This window comes from Mustela erminea, chromosome 18, assembly GCF_009829155.1.
Source record: "Mustela erminea isolate mMusErm1 chromosome 18, mMusErm1.Pri, whole genome shotgun sequence".
NCBI lineage: Eukaryota > Metazoa > Chordata > Mammalia > Carnivora > Mustelidae > Mustela > Mustela erminea.
The window spans coordinates 58,465,433-58,486,222 of NC_045631.1; the positions used below are offsets into that span (position 1 = coordinate 58,465,433).

Genomic DNA, 20,790 nt, shown 5'->3' on the forward strand with positions numbered 1-20,790 from the left:
GGCCTGGTGCCCACAGTGTTTTCTCTGGGCTCCTCCTTGTCTGGAAACCCACAGGGAGGAGCTGCGAAATACCAGGGACAGGGGGCAGGAATGGGACGGTGGGTCAGCAGAAGCACTTCTGTCCTTTCGTGTCCCCCTCCACCCCTTCCTGTCCCCCCTCCGCCCCCCTGCAGGGAGTTCTCCTTCTGTCTTCAGGACACACTTTTACTACAAGCTTGGGAAGCCTGTTTGTTCTTCCGGGAGAAGAATATCGTGTTGAGCCCATGGAGAGTGGCCAGGGGGCAGGTTTTGTCTTGGATTCGCTGGTTCAGCAAATATTTACCGAGTGCTGTCCATGTGTAGTCACTGTTTGCTGTGTGTGTCTGTGGGGATGTCTGTTGAAATGTGTGAGAGCTCGTGTCTTAGCCTTTCCCAGAGTGGCAAGGTTGGGACTGCTTGGGCAACGTGTCTGACCCACAGACGCGCTCTCCCTGAGAGGCCTGGCTGGACGAGGGAGCTGGGTGGCACCTTCTGGTTACTGTTACTGGTCTCAGAAGTCTCATGGTGCAGGTGTGTGTTCCAAGAGGATGCGTGTTTCGGGGGGGGGGGTGTTACCTGGCAAGTTGATCCTTTTTTTTTTTTAAGTAAGCTCGACACCTGCTGTGGAGCCCAATGTGGGGCTTGAACTTGAACTTCACAATCCTGAGATCGAGACCTGCGCTGACAACCAACAGTCAGCTGCTTCACTGACCGGGCCACCCAGGCATCCCTCCATCTGTTCTTTTAATACATAATCATCTTTTTGGATCTTATACTTCTGTTCTTTTGGGGTTCTTTTCTTGGCAGGTAGATTGTCTGGAACACACTCTGGAAAAGTCACTCCAAGCCAAGTTTCCTTCAGACCTCAAGGTGTCCATCCTCTTGGACTTCACGCGGGGCTCAAGAGGTAGGTCTGGCGCACTCCCGCCTGCTCTGACATTTCCTCTTTCAGACCCTTGTTCGGAGTTACGCCCTTGTCCTGTCCCATCCCCGTCCGTCTGTGTCTGTCCCCTCCCTCCGCCCCCGACAAAAGCCAGGATGTTCGAAGACCGCCTAGACTGCCTGGCTGGCTGTCAGCATTCCTTCTGTAGCAAGTGACTGGAAGCCCAAAGAAAAACAACTTTGACAAAAAGGGCTGTTTTTGACTCCTGTGACTGACCTGCCTTGGGTGGGTCATGATCTGGGGGTTTGGCTGGTCACCAAGACCCATCTGCTGGCCCTCCTTCTTTTGGGCTGGCTTCATTCTCAGGCTCCATGTGGTGACCTCTGGGAGCCCCAGGCCCATCTGGCCATGACATTTTATCCATTGAAAGATGGTCTGCTGCCTGAGTGGCCTGCCGTGGGGCGTGCACCGGGGCTCTGCGTGTACCAACGGGCCCAGTCCAGCCGGGATGTCTTCCTGTGGAGTTGGGGCAAGGGTTCAGGGTGGGTAGAGCCATTATTACCCAGAGTAGGAACACCAAGAGTAGAATCGGGTGGTACCCCTAGGAGGACGGGGGGTATCGTTTCCAGGAGGAGGGCGAATGGTGCTGGTGTTAAAATGGCAGCTGCCTGTGGCCCCGAACACCCCAGTCTTGTTCTGAGACATGTCCATGTCCAGAGCAGAATTTGGTCTGAGGCTCTCTGGCTCGCAACGGTGCCTGGGGTTCTGGCCGATTCGGATGGGTAGCGCAGGGAGATGTGGGCCTACGGGGGGCGGCTTCTCCCCTCCAGGCTCGCTATCTTTTCTGGAGTGAATTGCCTGTTGTTTTTCAAATTCCGCTCACTCCTGTGTTCAGGTAGAAAGAACTCCCGCACCATGCTGCTCCCGCTGCTGCAGAAGTTTCCAGAACAGGTTCGCGTCTCTCTCTTCCACACGCCTAACCTGCGCGGGCTTCTCCGGCTCCTGATCCCTGAGCGCTTCAACGAGACGATCGGCCTGCAGCACATTAAAGTGTACCTCTTTGACAACAATGTCATCCTGAGCGGGTGAGTAGGCTGCCGTGCCTCTGGGGCACCCCAGTCCGGGGTGGAAGTTAGCGGAACGCAGAGAAGGAACGTCCCGTCTCCTCAGGCCTTCAAGAATGTGGTCATATGTCTCTAGTCGTCATACTGCCTCCGTGTCTTCCATGACACCACATCTGCTGTGGCTACTGGGAGCCCACAGGGTGCTCAGAAGGGAGCGCCGGCTTCTTGAGCACTTCCCGGGCGCTAGCCACTCTTCTGAGCCTGGGTGTGCTGTTGCGTGTCATCCTCGCAGAGACCCGTGTAAGCGTTTATCTCACTTGGTGCATGAGAGACTAGAGAGGGCGAACGACTTCCTCAGGCAGAGCCAGGAACCCCGAAGAAACAAACCACGGAGCCGCCATGGCCACCTGGGTCCTTCTGATTCTGAACCCCGGGCCCTGGGGATGAGCCCTGGCGGTTAGTTAGCTTTGAGAGCCTCATTCCTCTGCCCGCTGGTTGTCGCCTCAGGGGTGGGGCTCCATGGCTCACTCCTTTTTTTTTTTTTTTTTTTAAGATTATTTATTTATTTATTTGACACAGAGAGAGATCACAAGCAGGCAGAGAGGCAGGCAGAGAGAGGGGGAAGCAGGCTCCCCACTGAGCAGAGAGCCTGATGCGGGGCTCGATCCCAGGACCCTGAGACCATGATCTGAGCCGAAGGCAGAGGCTTAACCCATGGAGCCACCCAGGCGCCCCTCTGGCTCTCTCCTTTGTGGCACCTCATGCCACTCAAGCCCCGTCTTGTGTGAGTGGCCAGGCTCAGGGTCGGCTGCCACTGTGGGGTCCTGAGCCGGTTGCCGCCCTGCCCCCACCAGTTCCCCTGGCCCCGCTGCCGCGCCCTCTCCGGCCCCAGCCCTTACCTGCCTCTTTCCTCCCCGCAGCGCAAACCTGAGCGACTCGTACTTCACCAACCGCCAGGACCGCTACGTGCTCTTGCAGGACTGCCCCGAGGTCGCGGACTTCTTCACGGAGCTGGTGGGCGCAGTGGGGGACGTGTCCCTGCAGCTGCAGGCCGACAACACGGTGCAGGTGTTGGAGGGGATGGTGCATCCTTACAAAGGTAGGGTGTGGGCTCGGCCGGCCTCCCGAGCTTGCAGGGGGCGGCTGGGGGCCCCGGGGGTGCACCTCTCGGAGCCTTGCCATGTGCTGGCAGGACTTGGGTGACAGAGGCTCATTTTGTTTTTGTCTCTGGGGCCAGACCGAGGTGACTCACTGGCCACCAGTCGTGCTCTGTGGGTCCAGGGAAGGTGGGAGTGTGGGATTTGGCCTGGGCCTGGGGGAGGGAGCCAGGGGCCTGCCCTGCACTTACAGGAAGCAGCCTGCTAACGGCCTGCCCTCCCCAGGACCATGGAGTTTGGGGAGCTCCGGGGCTCTGTGGCTCTCAGCTCTGCTGAGGTCTGTGGCCTCCTGCCTGGAAAGTGAAACGGGAGAGCCCTTGCTCTGTTCCCTGGAAACAGGCAAACCCTGGCAGCTAGCGATCCTGGGGGCATTTGCATTCCTGTGATTCCTGTGGCTTCCTGGTGGCCTTTGGGAAGGCCTGCTACTGAATTTGCATCAGTGTCAGCAGTCGGGGGCGGGGGGGGGGGGGGGGGCGGGGAGGTAGACCCTGACTGTATGAGGAGAAGAGCCCCTATCCCGGGTGCCAGAGGAAGCCTAGCCCTGGAGCCAGTCTGTGATCTGGGCGCCTGCTCTGCCTGCTGCCAGCCTGGACTCTCAGTTATTACTGTGATATTTTAAATTCTTATCAATAAAAAATGTGTGGAAATTTGCTTTTTCTCGTTATATGGGTGCCTTCAGCTTGCAAAGCCTGATATACTTAATACCTGGTCCGTACGGGAAGCACTGGCCAATCCCTGGTCTGAGTGTACAGGCCAGGCACGAATGTGCAGAGAAGTAGGCCCCATGTTCTGGGAAGGGTGAGTCCGCGTGCTCAGGGGGCAGGTAGGGGGGTCTGGGCCTGTGCACTTGGGCCCGGGGGACCTGAGCAGCTCGGAAGGAGTGAACGGATGCAGGGGTCACTCGTCACACTCCGAAGGACAGCTTGAGACACCGTGGGGCTGGCGGCTGTCTCCTCCCCCCGTGGGCGCTGCTGTCAGGGAGGGAGGGTTGGCCCAAGCCATCCCTTCTCCTTGTCCCAGAGCCCACCCCCAGAGGCCCTCCCGTGTGGCCCCATCTTGGCCTGTGAGTGCGTCCCGTCCTGTTCCTCTTTGATGCTGGCTCAGGCTTCCCCGAGGCTTCCTGTTTCCTCAGTGTCCCGGCCGGCCGGCCCGGGCAGCGTGGACACTCTCCGCTCTCCCGTGGTCGGCGTTCCGTGAACTTCTGCGCGTCACCCGGCCCCGCTCCCACTGAGCTTGTGGTTTGATCTTCGCTTCTCGGGCTGGATGCTGGCTCGTTAGTGTTCAGTCGTGTCGTCGGCTGATAGCATTTACTCATCCGTCCAGCGTGTCTGGTCGGCCACCCGTCTCCAGTGTCTTGTGTAGACGCGCAGGGTGCCAGCCTGCTTGTCCTCATGCTGTGCCTCGGGGCCGCTCCCACCGTCCCGCCGTGTGGCGCCCGCTCGGCCCGCAGTTGTGCCTGCGCGTTGTGGCTCACGCTCACATGTGCCTTTATTGTTAAACCCTCTCACTAAAGAGCACACCGAGCCCCAGCCACTGGTGTGCAGTTCACACGCATGTGCGTCGTGGGCGGCTCCCGGAAGCCCCTCCAGGGCCCGTGGGGCGCTGCGTCCCCAGGCTCCACTCCCTTGATGGGTCTCCCTCAAGTAGTATGGGCTGTTTTTGAACTTGAGAGGGCGCCTGGCTGGCTCAGTTCGTAGAACATGCGGCTCTTGATCTTGGGGTTGTGACACACGTTGGGTGTGGAGAAGACTTAAAAATCAAATCTTTAAAAAAAAAAAAAAAAGCTTTTTCTCTTTATAAGTGTGACTGGTAGAGGCCGTGCCGCATTCCCTTGCGCAGGCTCTTCGTGGCCTTGCCTCGGACGTTGGTATCCACGGAGGAGCCTCGCCTGGGCCTGGGCTCCATGGGAGCGTGTCCGCAGGTGGTCGGTCGGGGCATCTGCGCTTGGCTGTCTGGTGCCATGTCCCCATGCAGGCAAGGGTTCGGAGCCTCCGCTTCGTGCCCTCACCCTCCCCTCCCGTGTGTCCCTGCAGGTGACCGGGCTGCATACTGCAGAGCGGCCAACAAGAGGGTGATGGATGTGATCAACTCCGCCAGGGTCCGCCAGCAAGTGCTGCACGCCCAGACCTTCCACGGCGACTCCCTCTTGACTCAGGAGGACGCAGCCGCCGCCGGGGACCGGAGGCCAGCCCCCGACACCTGGATTTACCCACTGATCCAGATGAAGCCCTTTGAGATCCAGATCGACGAGATCGTCACCGAGACCTTGCTGACAGAGGCTGAGCGAGGCGCCAGGGTCTACCTCACCACCGGCTACTTCAACCTGACCCAGGCCTACATGGACCTGGTCTTGGGCACGCGGGCTGAGTACCAGATCCTGCTGGCCTCTCCGGAGGTGAACGGCTTCTTCGGGGCCAAGGGGGTGGCGGGGGCCATCCCGGCCGCGTACGTGCACATCGAGCGGCAGTTCTTCCGTGAGCTGTGCAGCCTGGGCCAGCAGGAGCGCGTCCGGCTGCAGGAGTACTGGCGGAGGGGCTGGACGTTCCACGCCAAAGGTACGCAGGGCCGGCCCGCTCCCTCGGCTCCCGTCGTCCTGGCAGCTGTGCGCGCCCGCCCCTCCCGTCTGAGAGTGTCCCCGCTGTGCAGGGTTCTCCCCCTTGTGCTCCCAGAACTTGACGCCGGAGGCTGGGGTGGCTGTTGCAGAAGGCCCGCGGGACTTCCGGGGGCGGAGAGGCACAGGCCGTCGTCTCCGATAGCGACTGTGGTCACTACCGGTCACGCTGTGGATTCTTCCCACCTCGGCTGTGCCCTTCTCAGGGACAGAGGGTGCATTAGGGGTGATTTATTTGCTGTTAAACAGCCCGGTTTTTCAGTTTTTCTCTCCCTACTGTGGTTCTTTTTCCTCTCTGTGAATCCTCCACTTTTTTTTAGCTGGGACACGAGGCCGTGTCCTTTCGTTCTGAGCCACATGGCGCCGCCCGTACGTGGGGCCTGGTCTGAACCGCCTGCGGATCTGATCCCCGCAGGCACTGGTGTGCGTTCCTGGGGCGGCCCACGTGTGCGTTATCCCAGGCCCGTGGGCTGAGACGGGGGTGAGCGGCGTTAAAACCTTGTGCTGAGCAGAGGGCTTCTGCCCACTGCCGCTCGCTGTTTCGGGGCACCTGCCTTGAGTGCAGTCCCTCCTTCCGGTGCTCCAGGGGCCACACCACTGAGCTGCCTAGTCCTGTGTCAGAAGAAGGGTACCGACGCGGAGAGCCCCTGGCCACGAGTGGCGGATGTGGTTTTTCTGGCTTCGTGGTGGTGGTTGAGGCCTGCTGTGCTCCTGTGCTGGTGCTGGAGTCTTGCGGAGGGGCTGATGGGGGAGAGGGTGATGTTGTCTTGGTCTCTGGTCTGTGGCCCTGGGAGCCCTGGTTGTAGACTGCTCCGGCCCCTTGTCTGTGTTTTTTAGATTTGAGGTCATTTGGGGATCACTGCGTGGGTGGAACTCTTTTTTTGTCTTACACGCTGGTTTTCACCTGGGGATATGTTAAAAGAAGTTTTAAAGCCCAGACTGCCCTCTATCTCTTGAATCCAGTTCTCTGAGGACAATTCCAGCGCGGTGTGTGTGTGTGTGTGTGTTTTAAAAACTCCCTAGGACTTTCTGAGGTCTTAGAACTGTCACAGCTTCTGGCCTTTTGGGTGGCTCCTGCTTCCTGCTGGGAGACCCACTGCCTGGGCAGGTGGCACTGTTGGGTGTGGAAAGTGAGCTGCCTCCCTGTGCCATGTGCTGAGGTAGGCGGGGGTCCGATGCCTCTGGGCGGGTCGGGCTAGCCAGTGAGGAGGCGGCGAAAGTATGTTAGGATTGGTTTTGTTCCTTACGAGAATAGTGAAGGTGCCTAGGCGTGGGGTGTTGAAGACCACGCTGGAAGCTGGGCGAGGCTTTGTTCTTTGGAGGGGATGTGTGTGCCCGGAAGCTGTGCCGGGGCCATCCAGAAAGTGCTCCCTCCTCGTCCAGCCTGTGACACTTCCCCCTGCCCCTGCACCCCGGCCTACTCAGCCTGGCCGGATGGTTCTGACTGGGCTGTGGGTTATTTCCCTGAAGCAGACAGTACTGATAAGTGAGCAGTGCCCCCCACCCCACCCCCCAAGTTACCGTTGAAAGAGAAACACCCAACCGGCTCTTCCAGTGTGGCTCGCCCATTCCCGGATGGGCAGGCTTCTGCCCCACCCCGGGTGGGGCCTTGCACTCCGGGAGCACTGGATTAGTGGGGATGGCCAGGAATCCCAGGGCACGTGTGCCTGTGTGTGTGTCAGAGTATGTGAGGGAGAGGGAGTGGGGGCTGGGGTACCTGAGCAGAGCGGCCATGAGTCAGAGGTCAGAGGTCAGTCAGTGGTGAAGTCAGAGGTCAGGGTCCTTTCCTGTGATTGTGATTAATAGTTATGGGGAGGGTCCTTCAGCGGCCCCCTTTCCTGGTTTATCCTGGATGCCCGTTCTCCCCAAGGCAGTCTGGAAGAGGAGCAGGCAGCCCAGGGGCGGCTGGGGTGGGTGGGGTTTACTGCCGACTCCCTGCAGGGCCCGTGCGGGTACTGGTGGTGTGTCTGTGCCCGCCGGTGGCTGAGCAGCTGGTACGCCGTGATGGCCTTACCCACGCTCCCGCAGGACAGGTCTGGCTCATCTCGGCCCCCAGTGCTCCTGGACGCCCCCCGTGAGGAGAGTGAACTGAGATCTCGTGTTCGAGGTGTCTACATCCCTGTGGCTCCAGCAGTACTGGACGTGGTGCCTCCAGTCCCCCTAGTCAGGGAGGGACTTGGTGTTGGACCTGCTCGTGGCCCGTGGAGGGAGGTGATGCAGGAACACGCTACGTGGGCCCTGCCTGCGGGAAGCTGCCAGGCTGGGCGGGGGGCATCGTGTGGACATGACCGCAGCAGTCAGCAAGCGCCAGTGGCTGGCTGCTCGTCGAGGGCGGGGGTCCGCGGCCCAGCGCTGTCCGGCTCACGAGGGGCAGGGGCGCCCGGCAGCAGTCCAGATGCCTTGCGGAACAACCGTGGGAGGTGACCCGTGGGGAGGCCGTGGGCACCTCCGCTTGGCGGGCTGCGGAGTCGAGGCACGTCTCCCCGGCCTGTGTCGCGGATGCCTCGGCGGACTGGAGTCGTTGTCATTTCCATGCTGCTTCACAGCGCCAGAGGAGCCATCCACTGTTTACAGGCGCTCGCTCTAGAGACTTCCGCAATGTGGTCTGTTCGGTTTTCTTCGGGTTTTTGAAGAGGCCACCGGAGGAGGCCCGGTGTGCGAGCGATGTGCTGGAGAGGCCACCAGACTTGGAATGTTTTTTTTTTTTTTATTAAGATTTTATCTATTTGACAGAGAAATCACAAGCAGGCAGAGAGAGAGGAGGAAGCAGGCTCCCTGCTGAGCAGAGAGCCCCATGTGGGGCTCGATCCCAGGACCCTGAGATCATGACCTGAGCTGAAGGCAGAGGCTTAACCCAGTGAACCACCCAGGGGCCCCTCAGACTTGAATTCTTGAAGTCTAGTTTTCAGCCCAAATTCCCCTTTGGCAATCCTGGGGGGACCCAGTCCAACCTTTGTGTGATGTGGAGGGACGGCACTGATTCGCCGTCGGGAGAGTACGGTGACCTGACGTGCATTCTGTTGGGGTTTCTGTGAAGTGGCCGAGGGGCGAGGAGAGTGTCCCGGGGCCGTGGGGCGGGCGCTGGGACACAGCTTGTGTCGTCACGTTTAGCCTTGTAAGTGAAAATGTGTATTTATTTTATGTATTTATTTTTTAAAAGATATTATTTATTTATTTGACAGAGACAGAGCAAGAGAGGGAGCACAAGCAAGGGGAGTGGGAGAGGGAAAAGCCAGCTTCCCGCCAACCAGTGAGCCTGAAGTGGGGCTCGATCCCAGGACCCCGGAATCATGACCCGAGCCAAAGGCAGACGCTTAATGACTGAGCCACCCAGGCACCCCTTATGTATTTATTTTTAAGAGACTTAATTTCTTTAGAGCGGTTTGGGTTCAGAGAATTGAGGGGCAGCTAGTGTGGTTTTCCCTACCCCGTGCCCTGGTCACGCCCTGCCCCTCTGTCAGCAGCCGGCAGGGAAGGGCGCACTGGTAACCGGTGAACCGACGTTGACACACTGTCTCCCCGAGGCCACACTTTATATCCGGGACATCCTGGTGGTGTGCATTCATGGGTTCAGGCGGGTGAGGACGTAGATCTGTCATCACGGTGCCACAGAGAGAGCCTTTCACTGCCCTGAGCATCCTCCTTGCCTCATGGCCGTCCCTCCCGCCTCCCCCGACCTTGACCCTGACCCTTTACTGTCTCCAGATTTTCACCTTTCCCAGAATGTCATATGGTTGTACTCACACCGTCTGTAGTCTTTTTCAGACCGGCTGCTTACGCTAGTAATGGGCATTTGAGGTTCTTTTTTTTTTTTTTCCCTCTTTTAAAGATTCTATTTATCTGAGGGAGAGAGGGGAAGAGCAGAGGGGGAGAGAGAGGGACACGCAGATTCTGTGCTGAGCGTGAAACCTGACACAGAGCTCAGTTCCATGATCCCAAAGCACGACCTGAGCCGAAAGCAGAGGTCCACCGCTTAACCTGCTGAGCCACCTAGGTCCTTAAACCTTAGTGCTTTTCGTGGCGAGAGCTCTTTCCTTTCAGTGCGGAAGAGCATTGCCTCGTCTGGACGGCCCGCAGTTTATTCATCTGTCCGCCCACTGAAGGGCTTCTCGGTAGCTGCAGGGACTCCCCTGTTAAGCCTGGTCCTGGGGGACAGCGGGGTCTGGGGGCCAGTGCACGGTGGCTGTCAGACGTTGTAAGCCCTGCATCTGTCCTGTGCCAACGAACTACCCTCTCTAGGTCTTGGGAAGGCAGCAGCCTCAGGGGAGCCTGAGTGGGGATGAGGGATGTGTCTGTTGGGCCTGGTTCTCACGTCTCCCGCTCTCGGAGAAGAGCGGGCCTGTGTCCTGCCCGGTGCCACTGCGGGGCTTCTGGCTGGGAGCAACAGGCCCACAGTCCCTTCAGGCAGGGGCATCTCCGCGCTGGGGGACTTCTCAGGGAAGGATCAGAAAATGAACTTGGACTCCATCCAGGTGCTATCCCCTAGGCTAACAGCATGCTGTGTGGCCAGGGTGGGGCAGGCCATTGGAGTAAGAGATTTCTGGCTCCCGCTGACAGAGGAATCTGTTAATGATTGTGAGAATTGTCACTATTTTTACTGTTTTCCCGACAGGCAGCTTGGCACGGTGCCCAAAGGTGAGCTCGTGGTGCGAGCCGGGGCAGCTTCACCCTGGGTGTTCGGCCCATGCGCCTCCCCTGGGCACCAGCAGGTGTGCACTGGGGCAGGGCTGCACCCAGGGCTCTGCGGGGCGGGGGTGAGGGCGGGGAGGGGGGAAGAGACGTGGACACGGCAGTCTGGAGTGTCAGGCAAGTGCTTTGCTCTCTGAGTTCGAGACTGTGGTGTCTCCTGTCCCCTTGTATTTCTCTAGTGGTCTGAGAATCCTCCGGAGTCGGTTGCAGAATATTGTGGCGGAGGTGAAGGAAGGAGGGAGTGTAATTTGACGTCTTTCTTGAAGAGAGCCTCAGGGAAGTCCTCTCTCCAGAAATAGTCATGAGCTCCTGCTTTAGAAGGCAGAGCTTTTTGAACTTAATTTTTTCATCACTTGTTAGAAGATGCACTGTTTATTTCATTCAAACAAGTACTTATGTCACATGTGTGTCTTTCATGCGCCAGGCAGCATTCAGGGTGTTGGGAACCAGTTGCTGGGGACCAAAGCCCTTGCCCTCTCTAGATGTCGGTTTCCTCGAACAGGACGCAGGTACAGACAGATGAATCTGTTCACATGGAACGTCAGGTAGGGGAACGGCGTGTAGAAGACCAGAGCAGGAGGAGGAGGCGTCTGGGCTGATGGGGGTCTGTTCGACTCGGGGGTTGGGAAGGCCTCTCTTTGAAGGGGACATTCACTGAGCACAGATCCTGGCTGGAGGGTCCAGGAGTGGGACCCAAGATCGTGAGGTCCCAAGACCATGCTAGGTATGGAGAGGAGTGAGGGGGGCAGGTCGGGAGGGAGGGAGGCAGGCTGGAAGGGGGCCAGGCCGTGGGAAGAGCTCAGAGGACTGGTGAGGGAGCCCTGCGGGAGCCCTTGAGCCACCTAGTTTACCCTGCAGCGCGGCGCTGGGACCGCGTGGAGGAGGGACTGTGCCTACGGGAGTGGAGCACAAGAGGCTGCCCAGGGCAGGCAGTGGGGGCTCTCGTTGCAGAGCTGGGAGCCTGCAGAAGTCTTGGGACTCGGTCCAGTCCTCTGTATCCTCAGCGCGCTCCCTCTGGGGCTGCGGACTGCCTGCGGCCAGTCCCCTGCTGTGCCATTGCTCTTGCTGCGTGTCCCTCCCAGTCTGGCGGGTCCTAGACTGGTGAAGGCGTTGGGCGCAAAGGTCAGGCCCTGGGCTTGATGACAGACTTTCAGCCTTGCTGGCAAGTACGAGAGCCCCGGCCCTGCCCCTCCCGCTCCCCGTGTGTACCCTCTCGAGGCCCTCCCTGAATGGAAGTTTCCTGGTAGTCCTCCGGGTCTAGCCCAGCAGCACCCGCGTCCCACATTAGGAGCTTGCACTCGGAAAGGCTGGCTGTCCCCGAGGTGGCGTCTTGAGCTCCTGGGGCACGGGTACCACATGGCCTCAGTATCTATGGGCTTTGTGTCCTTTTGGATGGAGAAAGATCACGGTCCATGTGGGTCTGCAGGGGAAGTGGCGGGGCGGTTGCCGGCCTCACGAAGGCGTCCAGTATGTTCCACATGCGAGCTGCCCATCACGCCCATGTGCCCTCCAGAGGCCAGCCTGGGCCAGAGACAAAAGCCGGAGGAAGACGGTGTCTGTTGTGCCTTCCCAGTGGGGTGGTCGTGGCGGGTGTGTGCGGGGAAGCCCTAGTCTCACTGCATGGAGAGCCCAGGTGCACACATGTGCAGCACACGGACGCGGGCACCCTTCATCGGGGCTGCAGGTCTGAAGCAGCTCTTCAGTGGTCGCTAGTGAGAGCAGGCTGGGAGGGGGTGGCGTGGCTGAGGAGCTGTTGGCGTGGGCCGCCTGCCTCTCATGGCCGGCGCCTCGGTTGCCTTGGGAGGAAGAGATGTACATTCAGGCAGATTTCAGAAATAAAAAATACCCACAAGACCAGGTCCTTTCAGTCTTGCCCAGCAGGCCCTGTGGTCCAGGAGCCTTGGATGGACACCCCGCAGGTCACATGATTCACCTCAGCTTTAGCCCGTGTCAGCCACGTGTGTGTCAGGCCTCCCTGCTACGCACTCTGTCCCCGACTGAGTGGACTCTGGAGAGCTGGCTGCGCCACGAGCCCCAGGTGTCCCCACTGCTTTTGAGTCTTTCCGATGGTGACATCGCGAGAGTTCGATTGGCCGTGGCAGGTGGAAAGCTCTGGCTGGGGGAGCCTGCCCCTGGCCCCGGCCCCCAAGCCTCAGGCTCCGTGCAGAGGTGGGGCAGGAGGGGCTGAGGCCAGCACGGGAGGAGAGCCGGCACTGCCGTGGTCCAGGCTCCGCCGTTCTACCCAGACCTCCCTGGGCATCCGGAGCAGTGCCGGGGCTAACCCGCACACGCCCGCGGTGACATGACATAAGGTGAGCCCCACGGCCGCCTGCACGGCAGTGGCCCCGTGGGGCGGAACCGTTCAGTGGGCGACGCACACGGGCAGGCAGGCGGCTTTGATGTGGCCCCCGGGGGGGGGGGGTCGAGCGCATTACAGGAACAGGCCTCGGAGCGTCGTCATCTCTTACCCAAGGTATTCTTGGAAACGCTCTTGCTCTGAGAGAGAATTAGGAAATGGCCTTCTATTTTCGGCTCCTTGGTGTGTATTATACGTTGTTGATTGGCTCGTGATGGTCATGCGCACCCGTGGGCCCTTTGAGAGGGTCATGTTGGCAGAGGAGAGACCAGCCGTGGTGGGAGGGCCTGAGGCTGGCCGTGAGCAGGGGCGCCGGGCCGACTCCCGGGCTGCGTTTTCTGGGCTGAGCGTGTTTGGTGCTAGCGAGGGTGTGGGAAATACAGTGGCCAGACCCAAGTCTGTGCTCCCCTGAGAGGAGGGATCCAGGGTAGCCGATATCCTGCAGAGGTCGGGTTTTCGGGGTGGTCTGTTCAGGAGAAGTAACTGTGACGGGCACTGGACCGGGCAAGCTGGCCTTGGGACTCGGGGGAGGGGATGGAGTGTGGGGGACCGGGGGCACAGCAGACCCACCTGCTTGTTGTCTGAGGGGACAGATTAGGATTCTGAGACAACCCACAACCTTTATGATGCACCTGTCAGCATGCTGGGGGACAGGGCAGGACCCCGTGCACCCCCCGGCTGCTTTTTGTCTGGCTGTGCTGTCAGGCGGCTCATTTCCTAGCAGAAAAGGGGAAATGGTGCTCTTTGGGGCGGGACAGAAACTTAAGAGGGCCTCTTCGGTGCTCTCTGCCACTGGCCTCCAGTGAACTTCACGTGTCTGGCTTGGATGTCCCTGAGCCCTGGCAGGGACTCCTGTCTGGTACCCTTGGGTGTGGTAGGTCAGCAGCCCGAGGTGGGGAATCGCGTGTCCCAGGGTGGGAGGGATGCAGAGTGGAGTGACCTGGGCTTACCGAGAGCTGTGTACCCCCTGCCCCCACCCCCATGGAGCAGCCCCGCGCCCGTGGACTTGGTAGGAGGTTTGCTCTTCCCTAGGCCACCTTCTTAGCACGGTAGAGGTGTCTTTCCCAAGAAGCAGCTACGGACTTTGTGCCCTTGGTGCTCCTGGCAGGACCATGGAGCCTCTGGCCAGAGTGGGCTCCATGCCGGTGGCCAGGATGTGGTCGAGGAGGTTCAGAGAGCGGGATCAGAGGCCCTGAGGTCTCGGTGTGGGGGTGGGGGGCTGTGGTTAGCACAGGGTGGTGAGAGTGGGCCGTGAGCACGGGCCTCCGGGGCTCCCTGAAGGACCCACCTCTCGCGTGCTTGGCCGGAGACGAGGCAACGTCCTCTCGGGGCCGCGGATGGCCCCAGGTCCCTGTCTGCGCAGCCCCCGGGTGGACGGCGCGGCCTCCCTGACTGCTCGTTCCCAGCAGGGCTGCTTCTCTCTTAGGTTGAATGGCGCGTGGAGAGGCGCTCGGCAGACGCTGTGCTCATTTCCTGTCTGCACGTTTCCTTTTCCTGCAGGCCTCTGGCTGTACCTGGCAGGGAGCGGCCTGCCCTGTCTCACGTTGATTGGCTCTCCTAATTTTGGGTACAGGTCGGTTCACCGGGACCTGGAGGCCCAGATCGCCATAGTGACGGAGAGCCGGGCCCTGCAGCAGCAGCTTCACCAGGTTGGTCGGGACGACGGGGTTTCCTGGGCTGAGTGGAGGGTGGCTGGGGGCTCAGCCCTGCCCGCGTCGCCAGGTCCCCTGAGAGCGGCCCCCGCCACCGTCTCTACTGTGAGAAAGAACCCTAGTCCTCAGGAGCCCAGCCCTGAGAGAAGCCCGCTGCGGGGCCGCCCCGAGAAGCGGTGTGCCCTCTAACCCCAACCCCCCCCAACCCCGCTGCAGCTGCTCCGGCCCCACGGCCCCGAGGGCTCCCTCCTCCCTGAGTGCTCCCTCCGTGCGGGCGAGGGCACTCTTCTCTTACCCGGACACCCCAGCCCCTTGTCACAGTGCAGGTCAGCCGGAGGGGGAGTGTGGGGGAGAAGCCAGGCTCACGCAGGCCCCAGAGCCCCCAGCCCTGAAGGCAGAACGGGCACTCAGGGTGCCAGTGTCCCTGCTTGTAGAGACAGAGGAGGTGGACCTCAGGAAGCAGCCCGAGCCCCATGCAGAGGGCCTTCGTGGAGAACGGAGCTGTTTCAAGGGCGTGGGCAGCTCTGTGCCTCCGTCTCTGAGCCGTAGGCTCCATGTGCCCTGTCCCCGGATTCTGTCGCACTCCACACGTCTCCCTGGGGTAGCTCTCCGGTGCATGCGGGGTGGCGCGGGGGGCCTGCGGGGGTGCCCGCCAGCAGCAGGGGTCTCTCCGGGGGTGTTTGCGGAGACTGGAGGTGGGTGATGCGTGGATGGGCCGAAGTTTGTGGCCAGCTCGGCCCTTTATCACTGGCCAGGCAACAGTGCTGACAAGGCAGGTCCCTTTTCCTTGGGGAGTTGCAGTGTCTTGGAGTTTCTTATCCTCACGCTCACGGTTGTCATAGGCTTCTGTCTTTCTGTCCGTAAGGGGAAGAAGCGAGCGTTCTCCTGAGAGTGGGAGCTGGCTCAGCCTGTGGAGTGCTCTGGCCTGGGGCACAGGTGGCCGATCCAGGACCCACCTGCTGCCCTTGGAAGACACAGGTCGGGTCCGTGTTCTCAGCCACATGGAAGTGGGGAGAGCAGCCCTTTCGCGAGCTGGGGTTAGAGACTCTGAACCCTGTGCTGCTGACTGGTTCAAGGCCTGGAGAAGCGGGGGGAGAGCCCCATTTCCTCACCGGGGCAGGGATGCAGGGTGGTTCTCAAAGGGTCAGCAGCTATCTCGGCCCTCCTTCTGTGGGGTGCATCCAGAGAAAAAGAGAAAGTTGCTGAGAATTCGTTAGTGCTTTTGTGGGACTGTGTGTTTGGTGGCCTGTACTTGGGAGCCCCATGCCATGCGTGTGCGAGCGGGGTGGTGCTATGCACTCCTTGGTCTGTGACCTTTCCAGCGAACCCTTTCCATGGAGGGGGCCAGCTTCCCTCGTGAGTCACCGGAACACAGATAACGCTGCTGTGGGCCAGACCTCAGAAGCCTCGGCTGTTGACTTTGTGAAGCTTTTATTCTCCAGTGTTTGGGAATGACTGTTGCGAAACTGTGGGAGCCTTTGTTGCTGGATGAGGACACGGTAACTGCCTTGTCTCTGGGACCTGCCTTTTGCCATGTGGGAATCCTGTCAGCGGCCCAGTGGGCCGGGGTGCCGGGAAGGCCTTCACGACTGGGGGCCAGAGGAAGTGGTAGCGGCTGTGTTCTGGGTGGCCAGTGCAGAATCCAGCCGCTCAGCAGGTTTCTTGCTACCGTGAGGTTTCCAGAAAATGAGGAAGCCTCACAGCTGAGGCTCCTCCAGTTAGAGTTGGTGTGAGAGGGGCAGGGCTGCAACCTGGTGGGGTCCGCTGGATTTTTGATGGGTGGCAGAGAGGCCTCGGCCTGGGAGCCCCTGCCCTGGGTCAGTACACTTGTGGGTGTGAACCGGGCCTCGGGCCAGGACCAGTTCCCCGTGGATCTGGGTTGATTTGTGGAGGCAAGTCCCCCGGGCCTGGTCCTGGTCCCTCTCCCCGACCTCCTGAGTAAGGGGATTGAACCCACATCCTGGATCTGGAGGGAAGCTGGACGGGTTGTGGTCAGGAGCTGTTATCCCAAATGGCATATTTGGGATATTTTCCTTTTCTTCCCAAACCTGAGTCCCATGGGCTTCAGGCTGTGGGAGGGTGGCAGTTCACGCTGCTGCGGCCCTTCCTTCTCCAGAGGCACGCTGATTTCTGTGCTTGTGAAATGCAGAAACGCATTTCTAGATCATTCCACCTGTATACTTGGATGCTGGGCCTGTAACCCCCCTGCTCCCGCCAGGTGGCCCTACAGTGCCTGATCCTGGGACTGCCCTGCCATACAACCTCCCCACAGCCCAGAAAGTCTCTAGAATCCCGGCTGCCCGTGTCCTTGCTCTCCTGTTCTCCTTGGGGAGATCGAGGGAAGGGCCCTACTCCTGTCACACTGGGCGCCGGGATTGGAAAGGTACTTTTATCAGAGTCCGAAGCCCCTCCCTTCACTTAGTACACGCAGTCAAAACTGAAAACTTCCTGGTTTTGTTCAGAGAACACGGTTTACCACTTGTGACCCGAGAAAGACTCCCCTGGCCAGCATTGTACCGGACCAGCTGACTTCCTTCTCCGGCCCTGTTGTGGGGTCTCTGAGGAACTGTAAGTGTCTCTGGTGATTTAATTGAAATCTTGGCTGAGGATTCGTTTGAAAGCATGAAGCTGGAGCCGGGTCTGTGGACACTTCCGCAGGCCCGCCTCCAGCCCGCAGGCGGCTCCTCCATCAGCGACGTCCAGCCAGGGCCTGGGCCCTCGCTGCCGGCACCCAGGAGCCCGCTCAGCTTGGAAGTGTGTGGACCCTGGCTTCGAGAGAGAGGCGAGGGTGTGAGCCTGAAAACCATGCAGGAGAAATGAAGTCGGGCTCCTGGGGCTGTCCAGCCCTGGACAGGAAAGCTGTGGACACTTCCCGTCGTGTCCTCTGTCCCCCCGTTCTTGCTGGGTCGTCCCTGCCCCCAGGGAAGAGCGCGTTCGGTTCTCTGGGCGGTCGGAGCAGCAGCATCCCAGCGCTCCCTCTGGCGCCCCTGGGCCCGTAGCGGACCCTGTTTTCAGGGCCATTCTCTCTGGTCCTCATGGTGGTGTGGCGTCGTCGGGATTTTCTGGACAAAGGGATCCAAGATCCAGAGAGTGATGGCTCTCTACCCGCCTAGTGGTGGGAACCAGTGGGATAACTTCCTGACCCTTTCGTCCGATACCTTATGGATGGAAACACGGGACTTAAGGCGTGTGTCGTTTAGGAAGGTGTTTCCTCTCAAAGATTGTAAGCACGGTTTAAGTGAAGGTTTATGTGAGTGTCTTTAAACTTGTTTTTAAATATAAAATAAAAATTCATTGTAAAAATTCAGAAAGATTGGAAGGTGCCTGCCCCTCCTTTCAGAAACGTCACAGAAGTCACTCTGAGGATTCCCTCTCGTTTTGTGTGTGTGGAAAGGCATGACTTGTCTTTTTAACAGAGCTAGGATTATATTCGTGGCTGTCTTCTAGAACGTGATTGTCTTGTGGTGCGTGCTGGTTTGTCATATGGGTTTATTATCTTTAATTAGTTGTGGTGGACATTTAGGTGCTTTCCAGTTTTTCCCGGTCATGAGCGGCGCTGGGGTAGACAAGATCGCAGAAATCCGGGGTGCGCAGCTCTCCCTTGGGATAAATCCCTGCAGCTGGGGCTTCTTAAGGCTTTGACACCTGTTGCCAAGTTGCTCTCCGGGAAGATGCGGGGACCCCATGTGTGGCGGCAGAGCGCACTCTGTCGGCCTCTGTCGGTTCCGGGCACCACGTTCACAGAACAACTCTGTGCCAGCTTGAGAGAGGAGAAACCCTCCCATTTCAAGAACGTGTCTTTAAGTTGCGCAGCCAGAGTGAGGGTGAATTTAGGCTTTTCTCCAGCGGCTCTCAGGCGGCCTCCCCTGCCTGACGCAGCAGCCCCCCTCCCCCACAGCGCCTGAGCCGGCTCCATGCGGGACGTCGGGGCCGTGGGGCCACGGCACCCAGAGCTGCAGGAGACCCTGACGCCTGTTTGTTCTTACCCCTCAGGAGCAGGAGCAGCTCTACCTGCGCTCAGGTGTGGTGTCCTCCGCCACCTTTGAGCAGCCCAGTCGGCAGGTGAAGCTGTGGGTGAAGATGGTGACTCCGCTGATTAAGAACTTCTTCTGAGGACAGACAGGTGCTGTCTTGCGGGGCTGCATGTGGGTCGGGGGGTTCTGTCCCAGGGTGGTTGCCGGGACGTCTCGCTAGGGCCCAAGGGCTCTGTCCCGCAGGTCACCATGGGTATCATCGAAGTTTTCCAGTCCCGAAGCTCGATTGGGTGGTCCTTTCCCTTCACGCCGGCACCACGGCTTGGGCCGGCATCGTGAAGTGGGGCCCAGGGCGGTGGGAGCAGGAGGGACGCTCGGTGACAGGTCCCGCTCTGCCCCTAGGGATGGAGGCTGCTGCTTGGCGCCCGGAGCCACTGACTGTGGCCCCCAAAAGGGGACGCGAGCAAGGTTCCCATCACATGTGCGGATTTAGAGAGGAATGTACTACTAGCCGTCCGACACGGTGCGGCGGTTTCCCGCCTCGTTTCCCTCCCGAGCAGCCGCTTTGACTCTCCCCTGTTTCTGCTGACGTTTACGTGCCGCTCTGTATCTCTGGACAGTGTGCGTGTCTGGCCGCCCCCCAGATCTGAAGTCTCACAGACGCCCCAGCCCAAACGCTGTACCAGCCTTCCGGCTGAAGTGTCAGCCAGCAGAAACCCCGACCACCTGCACGGTGTCAGTCGCCTGATATTTTTTTATTACAGTTTTTCCATGTGTTGGACTTGAGGTTCCGGGCAAGGTCCAGACCTTGTGTGGGACGGTGACGCGTCACCTAAGTCTCTTTTTGTCTGTGGGCTCCCCTCATTTTTCTTTTTTCTTTGCAATTTTTTTGTGGAAGAGTGAGCCTTATTTTTACTGCATCTGCCTAAAACACGGTGTGGGTCATCATCTCACAGCTCAGCATCTTCAGAACACGTAGCGTGTAGATTCGTCTCAGGCCTGGCTTTCTGCCTGCCCCAACTGCCCTGTGTCTCCAGGAGCAGATTTCAAAACCTTGCTGCCTAATCTCTGCATCTCCAGGTGCTTGAACCTTGCACAGAGAAAGACCTTCCTGAGAGAAGGCCTTTGGGGCCCCCGGCTGTGGCAGCTCTTCCTTGGGCGGGGGCAGTAGCTTTCCACCCTGCCCGAGGGCTGGCGAGGGCTGGCGGCTGCTGGTGGTCCCCTTGGGGGGCTCTGGAAGTGGGGGTTGGCCTGTCCGCACAGCCTGGCTGTGCCTGGGGTGCTCCAGTGTTAGAAGCACCTTGTCAGTGCATCTGCAGCCACCCCCACCCCCAGTGGGCCAGCGGATCTGCAGGCTCTCGTGGTTGGGAACCGGGAGCAGGGGGGTGGCGGTGGCTGTGGCTCTGCTGTTCTGGGGCAGCGGTACGTCACTTAACATGTTTGCTTTCGAACTAGTTATTAAATTGTCCTGTGGGACAAGTAGACTAGAGAAGCCAAAAGAATGAGCCAGGGGCACTGGGTTTCTGTTTGGAGAGAGGCTTTCGGTAAACAGCGTTCACATCCTGCAGATTCTTTTGGACTGGAGTCAGCATCGTGCCACAGCCCGGCTTGAGCAATCGGGGCCTCTGCCCTCCATGCTCGGCTGCTCCCTTGGTCTCTGCGGACCGTCTCCGGACCCCCCAGAGGCAGGGGCTCCAGGGCCCATAGCACCTAGAGAGGCACAGTCCCTGGGTCCCTGTCACTGGATTGCAACCCAAAGGTGAATCATCTCTTGGAAAGCTGGGCTGGGAAGTCGTTTTGTCTGCTAACCGCAGTATGTGCGGAAGAATGGCTGTTTTATTTCAAACTCTACAGGCAAAATTGCAAAACCTTCCCATTTTGTGGTTATTACCAGGGATTAAAAATGAGTTGCTTGATGGCCACTGGTAGTTTTTTCTCTAGTCCCAGGAGTGGTGGCCACTGGCTTTGCAGCTCTGCCGCGAAGGGCAGCAGTGACCCCTCCTGGCCAGCAGAGGGGCCACCCAGCAGCCACTGCTGGGGCTCCACCTTCCTGCCATGCTGCCCCAGAGGGGTTGGACCCTCAGCCTCCTGCTCCCTGACCAGGAGGCCCCAGGGCTGTTGTGATTGTTACCCTGAGAGTTAGGTCTCGGGGAGTCTCCTCTCTTGTGGTTCCAGCGACACTGTTTGGGAAATAGTAGTCACAAAACTTTAGGATCGGATTGAACTTAGCCTGAGGCCAGGTGTTCCTGGAGGACCCCCTCTGCCCTGCATGAGAGCCCGAGAACATCAGGGAGTCAGGCTTCCCCTAGAGTTAGCAGGCTGCCAGCTGCCTTTCTCGCGCCCCTGCCGTGCCGGCTCACCACTCCCCTGCTCGTCTGTAAGCCGC

At 59.6% G+C, this 20,790-nt stretch overlaps 1 protein-coding gene across 2 annotated transcripts in view; it reads left to right on the forward strand.

Annotated features, from left to right (window-relative positions):
• Positions 1-20,790, forward strand: part of PGS1 (phosphatidylglycerophosphate synthase 1) — a 35,537-nt gene that overhangs the window by 12,873 nt on the left and 1,874 nt on the right. Inside the window, exons 4-10 of one of the 2 annotated variants that reach the window (XR_004280700.1) lie at positions 826-925; positions 1,797-1,986; positions 2,886-3,064; positions 5,156-5,677; positions 14,279-14,427; positions 18,424-18,553; positions 18,807-20,163. Coding sequence is in view for 1 of the 2 variants with exons in the window: in XM_032321890.1 (XP_032177781.1) it covers positions 826-925; positions 1,797-1,986; positions 2,886-3,064; positions 5,156-5,677; positions 14,279-14,427; positions 18,424-18,543 (1,260 nt within the window). In the remaining variant the exon portion in view is untranslated. The remainder of the gene's footprint in view (positions 1-825; positions 926-1,796; positions 1,987-2,885; positions 3,065-5,155; positions 5,678-14,278; positions 14,428-18,423; positions 18,554-18,806; positions 20,164-20,790) is intronic. The other variant, XM_032321890.1, reaches the window with a different exon arrangement.